The sequence below is a fragment of the Chiloscyllium plagiosum genome, chromosome 1 (genome assembly GCF_004010195.1).
Source record: "Chiloscyllium plagiosum isolate BGI_BamShark_2017 chromosome 1, ASM401019v2, whole genome shotgun sequence".
Classification (NCBI taxonomy): Eukaryota; Metazoa; Chordata; class Chondrichthyes; order Orectolobiformes; family Hemiscylliidae; genus Chiloscyllium; species Chiloscyllium plagiosum.
The window spans coordinates 57,959,103-57,974,033 of record NC_057710.1 but is presented as its reverse complement, the minus strand read 5'-3'; the positions used below and the strand labels follow the sequence as shown (position 1 = coordinate 57,974,033).

The 14,931-nt window shown below is 40.3% G+C and overlaps 1 protein-coding gene across 6 annotated transcripts in view; it reads left to right on the top strand.

Annotated features, from left to right (window-relative positions):
- Positions 1-14,931, top strand: part of LOC122548517 (tropomyosin alpha-1 chain-like) — a 108,628-nt gene that overhangs the window by 82,057 nt on the left and 11,640 nt on the right. For 4 of the 6 annotated variants that reach the window (XM_043687294.1, XM_043687304.1, XM_043687278.1 and 1 more), the window contains 5 exons: positions 4,252-4,369; positions 6,673-6,743; positions 10,559-10,634; positions 12,802-12,864; positions 13,560-13,629. In XM_043687294.1, the coding sequence (XP_043543229.1) occupies positions 4,252-4,369; positions 6,673-6,743; positions 10,559-10,634; positions 12,802-12,864; positions 13,560-13,629 (398 nt within the window). Of the gene's footprint in view, positions 1-4,251; positions 4,370-6,672; positions 6,744-9,916; positions 9,993-10,558; positions 10,635-12,801; positions 12,865-13,559; positions 13,630-14,931 lie in introns of all 6 variants that reach the window. The other 2 variants (XM_043687286.1, XM_043687323.1) reach the window with 1 other exon arrangement.

The window sequence follows — 14,931 nt, the reverse complement described above, 5'->3', positions numbered from 1 at the left end:
CCAGAATCTGGTTTCCAGCATCTGCAGTCATTGTTTTTACCTCATTCAGAGAAGGGCCAATACATGTCTCTGGGGCTCCAGGCCAGACCACCAATCTGTTATAGACCAGATCAGACGCTCTTAAAATGTTTTATGAAGGGAGCCCAGACCCTAACGTTTTTAATTTTTTTAAGCAGATGTATGGTGGATATTCCAGGAGTGATGCACCTGGTCAAACCATTGAGCTTTAAACAAAACAGAATTTATTTAAATACTACAGATGAAGCATGAACAAAAGGAACCAGAATTTAGAATAATTTAACTTATTTATAGAGGTGTATAAGATGATTAGGGGTTTAGAATAGGGTTGACAGTGAGAATCTTTTTCCACGTATGGAGTCAGCTATTACAAGGGGGCATAGCTTTAAATTAAGGGGAGGTTGGTATAGGACAGATGTTGGGGTAGGTTCTTTACTCAGTGCGTCGTGAGTTCATGGAATGCCCTGCCAGTAGCAGTGGTGGACTCTCCCTCATTATGGGCATTTAAGCGGGCATTGGATAGGCATATGGAGGATAGTGGGCTAGTGTAGGTTAGGTGGGCTTGGATCGGCGCAACATCGAGGGCCGAAGGGCCTGTACTGCGCTGTATGCTTCTATGTTCTATGTTCTATAGTACCTGGATGTTGCTGCAAAAGAGGACCTCCATTCTGATGAGATCTTAATGCCAAGCCAAGAATGCCAAACTTTCCAAAGGAACTCAGGAATTTAGTTCCTGGGCCATTGCAGATGAATAGTTGTAGAGATGTACAGTATGGAAACAGATCCTTTGGTCCAACTTATCTATGCCATACAAATATCCTAAATTAATCTAGTTCCATTTGCCAGCATTTGGCCCATATCCCCCTCAACCCTTCCTACTCAGACATCCATCCAGATGCCTTTTAAATGTTGTAATTGTACCAGTCTTCTCCACCATCTCTCAGCTTGTTCCATACACACTCCACTCTCTGCATGAAAACATTACTCCTTAGATCCCTTTCAAGTTTTTCCCCCCCCTCACCTTAAACCTGTGTCCTCTAGTTTTGGACTTCCCCCACCCTGGAGAAAAGGCCTTGTTTATTTATCCGATCCATATCCCTCATTTTATAACTTCTCTAGGTCACCCCTCAGCCTCCTCCCCTTCAGGAAAACAGCCCCAGCCTGTTCAGCCTCTCCCTACAGCTCAAATCCTCCAACCCTGACAACATCCTTGTAAGTCATTTCTTTCAAGTTTCACAACATCTTACTTGAAGCAGGGAGATCAGAATTGCACGCAATATTCCAAAACTGGCCAAATGAATGTCCTGTACAGCCACAACATGACCTCCCAACTCCTATACATTGACCAATAAAGCCAAGCATATCAAACACTACCTTCATTATCCTCTCTACCTTCGACTCCACTTTCAAGGAGCTTTGAACCTGCACTCCAAAGTCTTTGTTCAGCAACACTCCTCCGGACCTTACCATTAAGTGTATAAGTCCCGCCCTGATTTGCCTTTACAAAATGCAGCACTTCCCATTTATCTAAATTAAACTCCATCTGCCACTCCTTGTCCTATTGACCCATCTGATCAAGATCCTGTTGTACTCTGAGGTAACCACCTTCACTGTTCACTACACCTCTAATTTTGGTGTTACCTGCAAACTTCTTAACCATACCTCTTCTGCTCACATCCAAATCATTTATATAAATGATGAAAAGCAGTGATGGGGAACCTTGTCAAACGCCTTAATGAAGTCCATATAGATCATGTCCACTGCTCTGCCTTCATCAATTCTTTGTTACTACTTCAAAAACACAAGAGTTCGTGAGACACAATTCCCCACGCACAAAGCCATGTTGACTATTTCTAATCAGTCCTTGTCCTTGTCTTTCTAAATACATGTAAATTCTGTCCCTCAGGATTACCTTCAACTTTCCCATCCAACGATGTCATGCTTACCATTCTGTAGTTCCCTGGCTTGTCCTTACCACCCTTCTTAAACAGTGGTGTCACATTAACCAACCTCCAGTCTTCCAGCACCTCACCTGTGACTGTCGATGATGCAAATATCTCAGCAAGGGGCCCAGCAGTCTCCACCCTAGCTTCCCACAGAGTTCTAGGGATTTATGCATCTTTATGCATTTTAAGCCATCCAGCACCACCACTTTCTATAATATGGACTTTTTTCAAGATGTCACTATTTATTTCCACACGTTCTATGTCTTCCATATCTTCCTCCACAGTAAACACTGATGCAAAATACTAATTTAGTATCTTCCCCCATCTCCTGCAGTTCCACGCATGGGCACCTTTTCTGACCTGTAAGGGGCCCTATTCTGTCCCTAGTTATCCTTGTGTTCTTCATGTGATTGTGGAATCCCTTTGGATTCTCCTTATGCCCATTTTGTCCTCCTGATTTCCCTAATGAGTATACCTCTACTGCCTTTATATTGGGTTTCACTCGATCCCAGCTGCCAATACCTGCAAATGCCTCCATCTTTTTCCTAACCAAAACCTCAATTTCTCTAGTCGTCCAACAGCACTCCCTACACTAATCAGCCTTGTTCTTCACCCTAACGTACTGTCTCTGGACTCTCATTATCTTATTTTTGAAGGCTTCTCATTTTCCAGCTATCCCTTTATCTGCGAACATTCGCCCCATTCAACTTTTAAAACTTCTTGCCTAATACCATCAAAATAAGCCTTCCTCCAATTTAGAACTTAAACTTGTAGATGCTATTTATCTTTTCCATCACTGTTTTTAAACCTAATAAAATTATGGCCTTGTTTTCTAATAATGGAATTTTAAAACAATAGTTATTTTAGCTGTGTGAAGTTAATAGCTGCAGTAATGAAACTCAGACTAATCTTTTTGTATATTGCTGAACATATAGTAATGGAGTTCTATTACATGAGTTATGCCTCTAGTTTCAGTAGTTAGAATCTTAAATTAGAAGTGTAGTATAGATAGAATGCACTAGCAGATCTCTGCCAAAATTTGGAACACACAGCAGGAGTAGACTACACAACTGGTTAAGCATGTTCCACCATCCAGTACGATCATGGCTGACCTTGGGCTTCATTTCCACTTTACCGCCTGCTTAGTATGTCCCTTTATTCCCTGAGAAGTTGTCTATTTGTTCATCCAGCCTTGAAGGTATTCAACAATGGAGCACTGACCGCCTTCTGGAGTGAAAATTCCTATGATTTGTTAAGTGAAGTACTTGCTCCTTGCCCTAGTCCTGAATAATTTCTCTTAGCCTGAAATTAGACCAGTATTTTAAATTCCCAATTTACAGAAATAATCACCTACCATCTAATCTATTGGATTTCTTCAGATGCTTGTGTGTTTCAAATAGCTTCTACCTCATTCTCCTAAATTCCAGAAAATATAGTCTCCTCATGCTGGGGACCTATTTAGTCAACATTCACTCTACTGTCTCCAAAGCAAGTATATCCTTTTGTGTGTATGGAGACTGAGATTTCTTCAATTTCTCATAAAATCAAGTTATAACCTGAGTTGTGATCTAAAGGTGAGCTGGCAGAAGTTATCCTTTAATCTGTGCTCTGAATAGATGGGTTATTTTTACACAGGACATGAATAAACTGTTCATCTCTTGGGCCTGCTCTTCCATTCACTTAAATCTGTGCATCAGTTCCATTTTACTCACCTTGCCTCTTATGATACCCTCATTAAAGGCAGCGTCTTTATTGTTTCCTCCTGTTTTATCACTACTTTGGAAGATGAAAGGGAGTAAGCTTGAGTTCATCAATGTCTTGCTGTCAGTAGGCCAAAAGACACAAGACAGCTTTTGAAGTTTGTAGTTGGCAGAGGCATGTGGTAAATAAGCCCTTCACCTGTATTGTGTATATGTGATCAGATTCCTGACTCACTATTTCACTTTTCTTTTAAACAGCCCCTGGACATCTTTGACTAAACTTTTCATTCGCTGATATAGGCTTGTTATGAGATTTGGTGTCATTTTGTTTTATGTTCAGATTGAACACCTTTAAAGTATGCTTGAGTATAAGTTGTGCACAGTAAGCATTATGCACTCAGAGGGAGCCATAACTTAGCTGCCTGAACTAGTGTTTAGAGTGGATCAGAGATTTCCAATACACATTCACTGATCCGCACAAATCTTTTCCTCCTCTTCCCTCTGGTTTCATTTATAGTGTATTTTTGCCTTTTTGATTCCAGTACATCTCCCTGATAAACAGGTGCTGATGATTTGTTTTTCTGCAGAGGGATGAAAGTTGTGGAGTGCAAAGTCTTAAAGGCTGAGGAGAAAATAGAAATACAAGATATGCAGCTGAAGGAAGCTAAACATGTTGCAGAGGAGGCAGACCGTAAATACGAAGAGGTAATGTTTTTCCTCCCCCTTGTCTGGCCTCCCTTTACTTTTGTTGTATTATTCCAGGGTTGTCTGGCATCTCTTCCAAGTGAACATTTTTGCTGTGTAAACCTAGGCAAGTAGTTTATTCTGTCATGTTAGACTGAACATAAGTGATATTCCAGTTAAGCTTCATGCTCACTATTTGGTTTGAGAAACAGAAAACAGTGGGTCAAATAGAAGGATATTTTAGCCATGTTTTGAGCACAGTGATCCAGAGGAACCCTGGCCAAGTTCTTTTCTGACAAGCTCAGCATGGCGAGCTTAACAGTAGCACAATCCTGGTTGAGATTGGTTAACTCGACTCAAGTCATGAACTGCCATGGATTGTGGTTCAGTGGATATGCCCACTGACTGAGACTTCAGGGTTGATTGCTGACAGAACAATAGAACATTACAGCACCATACAGGCCCTTCGGCCCTCTATGTTGTGCCGAACTGTGGAACCAATCTGAAGTCGGTCTTACACTACTCCATTTTCATCATGTAATAATCTAATGACCATTTAAACTCGCCTTTAAAGTTGAGTCTGCTACTGTTCCAGGCAGTGCGTTCTATGTCCCTACTACTAAATAAAGGAGACTACCTCTGATGTCTGTTCTATATCTATCACCCCTCAACTTAAAGCTATGTCCCCTCAAGCTAGCCATCACCATCTGAGGAAAAAGGCTCTCACTGTCCACCCTATCTAACCCTCTGATTATCTTGATATGTCTCAATTAAGTCACCTCTCAACCACCTTCTCTGTAACGAAAACAGCCTCTGGTCCCTTAGCCTTTTCTCATAAGACCTTCCCTCCATAACCGGCAATATCCTAGTAAATCTTCTCTGACCCGTTTCCAAAGCTTCCCCATCCTTTTTATAATGCGGTGACCAGAACTGCACACAATACTCCCAAGTGTAGCCGCGTCAGAATTTTGTATGGTTGCAGCATGACCTCGTGGCTCTGAAACTCGATCCCTCTACTAATAAAAGCTAACACACTGTATGCCTTCTTAACAACCCTATCAATCTGGGTGGCAACGTTCAGGGATCTATGTACATGGACACCGAGATCTCTCTGTTCACCTACACTCCAAGAATCTTAGCATTAGCCGAGTAGTCTGCATTCGTGGTGCTCCTTTCAAAATGAATCACCTTGCAGAATGAATCAAAATGAATCCTCATTAAACTCCATTTGCCCCCCCTTGGCCCAGCTCTGTAGCTTATCAATGTCCCTCTAACCTGCAACATCCTTCAGCACTATCCACAACTCCACCGACCTTAGAGTCATATGCAAATTTGCTGACCTATCCTTCTGCACCCTCATCCAGGTCATTTATAAAAAATGACAAACAGCAGTGGCCCCAAAACACATCCTTGCAGTATACCACTAGTAACTGAACTCCAGGATGAACATTTCCCATCAACCACCACCCTCTGTCATCTTTCAGCTAGCCAACTTCTGATGCAAACCCTGAAATCACCCTCAATCCCATGCCTCCATATTTTGTGCAATAGCCTACCATGAGGAGCCTTATCAGATACCTTACTGAAATCCATATACACCACATCAACTGCTTTACCCTCATCCACCTGTTTGGTCACCATCTCAAAGAACTCTAAGGTTTGTGAGGCATAACCTACCCTTCACAAAACTGTATTGACTATCCCTAATCAACCAATTCCTTTCTAGATGATAAATCCTATCTCTTAGAACCTTTCCCAACACTTGACCCACAACTGAAGTGAGGCTCGCTGGTCTATAATTACCAGGGCTGACTTCACTCTCCTCCTTGAACAAGGGGACAACATTTGCTATCCTCCGGTCTTCTGGCACTATTACGACACAAAGGTCAAAGCCAAAGGCTCTGCAATCTCCTCCCTGGCTTCCCAGAGAATCCTAGGATAAACCCCATCCAGCCCAGGAGACTTGTCCATTTTCACACTTTTCAGAATTGCTAACACCACCACCTTGTGAACCTCAATCCTATTTAGTCTAGTAGCCTGTATCTCAGTATTCTCCTTGACAATAATTGTCTTTTTCCAGTGTGAACACCGATGAAAAATATATCATTTAGTGCTTTCCCTATGTCCTTGGATGCCGCGCATAACTTCCCACTACTATTCTTGATTAGCCCTTATCTTTCTCTAGTCATTCTTTTATTCCTTATATACCTACAGAATGTTATTTAAACTGGTATTGGCAGGTCTCGTTTTCAGGCAACATTAAGAGGGTAGGTAATGTGAAATCGCATACTGGTCAGCATTCAGCTTTTCTTGGCTTCTTTCAGGTGGCGCGAAAACTCGTTGTTCTTGAATGTGATCAGGAGCGAACTGAGGAACGTGCAAGGGTGTCAGAAAGGTAAGTTTGAGTTCTGTAAATGTTTGGTTTTGCAGAGGTTATTTGCTGGAAATAACCTCTGGATAATATAGATTCTGAATACTGCACATGGAATAGGTAGGAAAGTTTTGATCCGAAGAAATGATTCACTGTATTGAATTTCCTATTTTAGTCCTTAGCAAATTCATGATTAATACTCTGGAAATATTAGAACAGAATTGTATACATTATGAAGAAATGCTTTCATGTGCTAAAACATATGCAAGAAGCAGGAGTTGGCTATTTAGCCCCTTAAACCTGCTCTCCGTTCACTAAGGTGGCTGATGTGATTGTAACATACAATTCACATTCCTACCAACCCTCTATAACATTTCACCTGTTGTCTTTTCAAGCGTTTTGTGTATATTTAAGACCAAGATTTTTGATTAGTAGGGGAATTGAGGGTAATGGGGAAAAGGCAAGGAAATGGATATTAGGAATGTCAGATCAGCTATAAACCTAATGAATGGTGGAGCAGGCTAGAGGGGCTGAATAGCCTATTCCTATTCTTATGGTCTTAACTGCTTGTGGTTGACAGTTATTTTTTGTCTCTGTATTTGAATGAAAGTTACATTTGTTTAAAATCCTCCTTATGAAGAAAATCCTGCCAAAACTAAAGTTTGTGTTTCTTTCTGTTGAGTTGAATGCATTGGGAGCAACATCGCTCCATTGATTTACTCCCCTCCCCCACAACTACTACTATTACTACACAGGAGCCTCGACATGTATCACTGGGCCATCGGTGATACTGAGGGGATGAGATTCAAGTTCATCCTCCTGTTCGTTCTTCTTAATTTAAAACATACAAAGTCTGGTTCTTTTGATAGCAGGCAAGTAAATTTAGCACACTGTTTCTGCAGCCCCTCTTTATTACCCCACCCCTGGTTCCTGTTTTCCCAAATCAGTAAAAATTATTTTTGACTCAAGAATTATCTTGATGTACAATTAACAGCCTTTTTGGGAAGAATATTGAGGGTTTATTTTCCTCCCCATATGGCAGTTTGTGGTTCTAAACCTCCGGATCTGATGGCCTTTATTCATGCCTCCTGTGCTCAAATGGTTAAAATGCGGGAACCTAAGGGGAAGGCAAGTTGATTGGAGCAAAAGCCCTGGTTGCTCTTTAATTTATGCCCTGATTTTTATCAATCCTTTTTTTTTCTCTCTGCATCCAAACTTGCCCTGCACCCCTTCAAACCCTAAAACCCAGTGAAGTGAAGGCCTTTTTGCCAGTCCCAACAACAATTAATAGTATTGATCTTAGGACTGTCCCAAACTCTGAGCAACTCAGCACTAGATTAAAAACCTTTTGAAGGTGGTAATGAATAGCTACGATTAATGTAGCTTGGACTTTTTGAAAAATTACACCCCCCTCAAACGTCTTGGTTTAGCTTTTATTTCTCTGCCTCATCCTAAAACGTGTCCATTGATAACACATTAGCTGGAGTATTTTACAGGTACTTGACAAACATGGTGAGCATAAATTTATAAACCATGATTGCTAAGTGAGCAATTGGCAACCCATCAGCTATGTACTTGGAGCATGCTCCAACTGATCTTCGAGGGAGAGGGTTTTGCAGTTATTCATTTTGCCTGGTGGTGATTGGTGTGGCAGGCTGCTGTGATTTGATAGGATTTGAAATGGCGTGTGACATGTACTTTGAATTTTGCTACTGCTGAATTTATTCAAACAGAGAGTGTAATCCATTTCTGTAACTGCTGTGCATGTTTCTTTTTTATTAAATGACGGTTAAGTCAACAGGGTTATTAGTCTAACATCTTGAATATTGCTGAGAAGAGCGATCAGTTACCCAAGCTATGTGTCTTGCAGGGCAAATAAAAGAATCCAATATCATATGATCACAACAATGCACACCATAGGAGAATGGGATGCTGATGGTTGGCAAAACAACTCTAATTGGCTGAGGTATTGTCATGGAGAAAGCAGCATGGAACTAAATGTTCCCTGAGCTCCTGGGTAATTTTAAAAAAAATTACAGGCTTGAACATATTCCTTTCATTTGTAGAGAAGACATCCCTATATATAAATGTATCTGCCTTTCTCCCATAGGGTACATTGTTGAAACAGTTTGAAATTTTGCATTTTTGACCTTTTGTCCTGATTGTATGACACAGAGCTTCAGCAACATGTCTCTCATTTCATCAGTAATCTTAACATCTCCTCATCTGGGATTGAGATAATTACTGCATCAGATCCACCTCCACTTGAGAATTGAAGTGAGACAAACCAGAGTCTAAGATTTCTGGGTTTGATTTGAGCAGGTTTCTTTTCAGTAAACCCATCAAGTTAGCCATTGAATTGGAAAGTAAATATAGTTGTTCTTCAAAATAATCAACTCTAATCAGTATGCTGGTGGTTTTGTAAACTTTTTTTATTTTTTCACAAATTAACTGCAATTACACAGATGGAGAGTTTTGGTGTTAGCTCCATTTTTAAAATTTGCTTCCTTTAGTTTCCTGCCTTAAACATGATTATTACACTTGCTCCCCAAGTGTCAGCTGTTCACTTTGACCTTGTCCAAACAGCCACCCTGGATGTGCTCTCAATAACTAACAAGTATCTGCAGTCTGTAATCTTGTGAAGATTCATCACCTAACTGGATACACATCATCTTCATCTTCAACCTTTTGACTAACTCCATTCAGAATCAGAATCCAGTCTGGCCCACGCACTTTCCTGCCAGATTATTGGGGAAATTCTTTTATTGTGCTTGAATGTGGTCTTATTATGTTTCTCAATTATTGAAAACCAGTCCAGTGGTGAAGAGCACTTTTACCTCCTGCCCTTGCATGCCTGCCGCTCGACCTATTTTGCATGCATCACTTTTGACTCATTGTAACTTAAGTCTATCAAATTCTGAATAAACAGAGGCTTTATGTGGGCAGGAAAGGTTCTGGCTTTTAAGCTACTTCTGAATTAGGCAATCTAGGAGTTAACAAGCGTATCTTTTTACACTGACTTATTTTTCTAATTTTGGATCTGTTTCAATAGATATTTCAATTCCATTGTTATTCTGTATCATTTGATGAATATACTAACGATAGTGGGCACATGGTTTTCTTTTCCCCTGTTGAATTGCATGCTGAATACTGCCCGGGATTTGTCTGTTCTACTCCCTTACTGTGGATTAACTCAGTCGGGCACGGCAATTGGAAGAGGAGCTTAAAGTAATGGACCAGAGCTTGAAATCGTTAATGGCCTCAGAGGAAGAGGTATTATTCCCAGAAATCCACTAACTCTTTTCTGTTTACTCTTTCCATCATCTGTTTTCTGTGTGAGAAAATATTAAAGCTACATTCCTTGCAACTTCTGCTGCTGCTGCTGCTCTGCTTCCTGGTAGTTGTGTGTTTTGGTTTTCTTCCCAGTGGAGACCCATAGCAGCTGAATTCTGAGATCAAGATGTGGCTTCAATACTTTCTAAGGCCTCGAGGTAACCTTTGCCCCCATTACTTCCTCCTCCTCTGGGTTGGTCTTTACCCGTATCTGAAATTTCATGCAGAGTTGGTTTTTGGTTTGGAGATTTGAACCAAATAGACAAATTTGTGAATTAATCTAGATTCCACCTGTATTTTTCAGCAATGGCAGGTAAGTATAAAGTGATCACCTAGTGCCCATGAATGTTCTGGTTTATGGTCATACATTTTTGTTTTGAACATTCCCAACCAGGTCGGGGCCTAAATTCTGAAAGCAGGACTGTTAGGTTGCTATGGGTTTCTTGCCACTTTCTGTATATTCTCAACCTCCTTCTTTCCCAACCCCACTATCTTGTTCTGAACAGTAAATGTGCTGAGATTGAAGAAGAATTGAGAAATGTCACCAACAGCCTGAAGTCTTTGGAAGCACAAACTGAAAAGGTAGGAGGATTCAGTATGCAACTGCTTTTTAAAGCAATGATATCCCCATAAAACCCTTCTGATAGAAACCTCTGAATTAAGTTGCTAGTTGAGATACAGGCTGTAGATTTGCTTTTGGCCAGTAGTAATGTATTATTGCTCACACATTGCATGACAGTGTATGTGAATATAGAGTGTAGTAGCAGCTGGCATCTACTTTGACTAGCATGTTGGTACAAAATTAAATAAATGTACTTGATAAAATTCACATTTTTCATTTTAAGAATGACTGACTGTACTCTGAGGGCTACAAATGACTGTTTTTACAGTCTTTATCTTATTTATCTATCTCATGGTCACAACTTTTGTAAAATAAATGACACTACTTCCTGTGGTGTGGGGCAGTGCATTGGAGGATCCCTTGGAGTTGGTATTCACCAGTGCTTGCAAAGCCTAAGGAAGAATTTAAATGGCTGCTGCCAGCAGTACCATTTTCTTCTGGCTACTAGTACAAAACCACAAGATTCAAATACCTAAGTGAAGTTTGAACTCTCAAGCCCCACTTATTTACAACAATGCAGATTCTACCCCTGCAGCCAACTGGGTTTGAGAGTTCCAGACACTAAAATGCAATCTGCATAACGTAATTTTATTTTATACTTCTGAAGTCCTTTATGAGATTAGTATCTTATAGAGATTCCTTAAGACCTAAAAGGCAATCTTGGACATGCATTCAATCAAAATAATTGTGAACCTTGTCACTAAAGCCTCACATTGTCTTAGTTACAACACTGAAATAATTATAATTTATCTATGGGGATACTTTTGCTTTAGTTGTCTTTGGAGCTAATGTGAACCTTTTGGCTATGTATTAATGAAGTAATGTCCAAATGGGCTTCCTCTTCCAACCCACTTTTGTTTTGTTTGAATTGCAACAGCTTCTGTTGTGTTGGCTTGAGATGCTGTCTAAGGCTGATTTTAAGACCATTACACACTCTGCATTTTGTAACCGTGCCACTTTATTTTCTTACGCTTTCAGAAGACTTGGGATTATTAATGATGAAATTTTAGCCCTTGCCTGTTTATTTCTTAAGTCAGCATTGTCTCCTTTCTTATCTCCTTCCTTTCTTTCTTTTGAGTCGATTAAGGTTTTCATTGTTTGCAACTAGTTTTAATCCTTCATGTCCCTAATAGAAATTTTCAACCAGCTTTCACTTGAAAGTAGTGCTGAGTGATGCACCTTCTTATGGATATATTTAAGATTCATCCTGTGATTTCTTTCTCGGTGTCCCCAGTAGTCAATGCTTATAATTCCTGCCTAATCAAACTCCAGTGATTAACTTAGCACTGTGGCTACGCTGTTTCTCCTTTGGCCAGTGCGACCTGCACATTGGATGCTTTGGCCCTATATGAAACGTGCAATGTTTGTCTCTGGTTAGATAAGTCACATTCCAAATTGCCTTTTTAACATTATCAGCACTGGAAGAGCCAACTTTGGCAGAAAACATAGCTATTCAGCATGAGCCCAACACAGTACTTTTCTGTGTGATCTTCACTTTTTCTCTTCTGCTCATTGTGTCTCCCTCTGTCTTTCCCGGACCTCAGTGCTGCTAATGGCCACCATTTCCTGTAGCTAATAGCCACCTGTTCCCACGTCAGTCCGAAAAGATTTTCAGGGAAGGTTTATGCCAGAAATGTAAACAGGCAGATTCTAAGACTGATCAATCCATGAGGCTCTAGAAATAAATTTACATCTTGTTTCAAGACAACAGTGCACTTGAGACAAATAGGCAACATAAATGTAATCATTAATGGGGGCACAGGATGACTTTTTTTACCAAGGACCATTTCACAATTTTGCCAATGAATTAATATGAGCAGCTTTGGCACTACTAGTTCTGGCTTTCTGCTCAGATAAAGTGTCACCCATGTGATAGATTCAGTGGCATGCTGCAGCTGTTTCAACTCTTCATATAGCAGATGTTGACAGGGGCTGTCCCTTTTAAATGCCCCCTCTTTGGAAAGAGTGTGATTGTAACTGAGGTTTGAAAAATCCTATCCCTTAATTAGGAACTACTTCTGACTTCTGTGAAATTTATTAATTTCTTTGCTGATTTCTATCAATGTAAAAATCAAATGTAGTGTGAGAGACATATAACATTTTTTCTTTAAAAAAACCTTATCTCAGTATGCTTTGAAAGAAGATAAATATGAAGAAGAAATCAGGCTGCTAACAGATAAGCTAAAAGAGGTGAGTGATAAGTGTTTTTAACGTAATTCAAATTCACTTTGGGAATAATATTGAAGTCGGATGGATTTCTAGCCTCCACTGTTTTTTTGTTCCAACCTTATTCTTGGGCATCTCTGAGCTCGGTGTCTCTTATGTGCATTTCCAGCAGTAAATCTGATAACAATTTGGAGCCCAAATGCTGCCACACTATCTGTTATCAGCTAATAGCTTTATAAAATATTCAATTATTGTCCTTCCAGTTTAGATACGTACTGCTTTAACCAAGTAATCTCCTTTAATCACCCTCATTAGCAATGGCTTGGGATTTGCTAAAATTACATTAGAAATTACGAAGGGGGTGAGAGCGGGGAAATGTCTTATTCTTATAGATGCTAAAATATTAGTTCAAAGCTATAGAATGAAGTTTCAAAAAATATCAGTGTTAGGTGAAATGTAGTGATCTCTTTGGTCGCATGGAATTGGCAATGAGCTGTGAATGTGAAGTCCCTTCTCAGTAGATTTTGAGGAATGGGTTTTCAGATTATGTATGTCATTCATTCCTGTTGTTATGGACAGTTGCAAATGATTAAAATTGACAGCAATAAAGTTGCAGCCAAAAGTGAATTTATCTCTTTAGGGCATGCAGTGAATCAGTTTGTGATAGAGGAGCAGGTGAAAGCGCACTAAAGCAATGTCCTTTAATGATCCTTTTACAGGCAGAAACTAGAGCTGAGTTTGCTGAAAGATCTGTAGCAAAACTGGAGAAGACAGTGGATGATTTGGAAGGTAATTGTTAATTACGTCAACTTTCTTGTTACATTCCCCTGTTTTCTTCTCCATCGGCTTAATTAACTAATATTGGTTCTGGAGTGGGAAAGTCCAAAATGCAGCACTTTTAAAGGGGTACACTCAGGAATAATCCTGTGTTTTGGTATGTAAGATGGGATGGTGGGGGAAAAAGTCTTTATTGCATCATTTGGTTAACATGACTTTGAAATTAAGTTTACAGTTAAATATAGTAAATCCCTCTTTTGACTACTTCTGGTGTAGTTTTGAAAAAGGGAAGAAAGAAATTATAAAAGTAAAATTTGAGACCAGTTTTATCTTGTGCTAAGGCGTTCAACAAGGTTCCCCGTGGGAGACTGGTTAGCAAAGTTAGATCCCATGGAATACAGGGAGAACTTGCCATTTGGATAGAGAACTGGCTCAAAGATAGAAGACAAGAGGGTGGTGGTGGAGGGTTGTTTTTCCAGACTAGAGGCCTGTGACCAGTGGAGTGCCACAAGGATCGATGCTGGGTCCTCTACTTTTTGTCATTTACATAAATGGTTTGGATGTGAGCATAAGAGGTATAGTTAGTAAGTTTGCAGATGACATCAAAATTGGAGGTGTAGTGGACAGCGAAGAGGGTTACCTCCGATTACAATGGGATCTTGATCAGATGAGCCAATGGGCTGAGAAGTGGTAGATGGAGTTTAATTTAGATAAATGCGAGGTGCTGCGTTTTGGGAAAGCAAACCTTAGCAGCACTTGTACACTTAATGGTAAGGTCCTAGGGAGTGTTGCTGGACAAAGAGACCTTGGAGTGCAGGTTCATAGATCCTTGAAAGTGGAGTCGCAGGTAGATGAGATAGTAAAGAAGGCGTTTGGTATGCTTTCCTTTATTGGTCAGAGTATTGAGTATAGGGGATTGAGAGGTCATGTTGCGGTTGTACAGGACATTGGTTAGGCCACTGTTGGAATATTGCGTGCAATTCTGGTCTCCTTCCTATTGGAAAGATATTGTGAAACTTGAAAGGTTTCAGAAAAGATTTACAAGGATGTTGCCAGGGTTGGAGGATTTGAGCTACAGGGAGAGGCTGAACAGGCTGGGGCTGTTTTCCTTGAAGCGTCAGAGACTGAGGGGTGACCTTTATAGAGGTTTACAAAATTTGAGGGGCATGGATAGGTAAACAGACAAAGTCTTTTCCCTGGGGTTGGGGAGACCAGAACTAGAGGGCATAGGTTTAGGGTGAGGGGGGAAAAATATAAAAAAGACCTAAGGTGCATCTTTTTCATGCAGAGTGTGGTGCGTGTGTGGAATGAGCC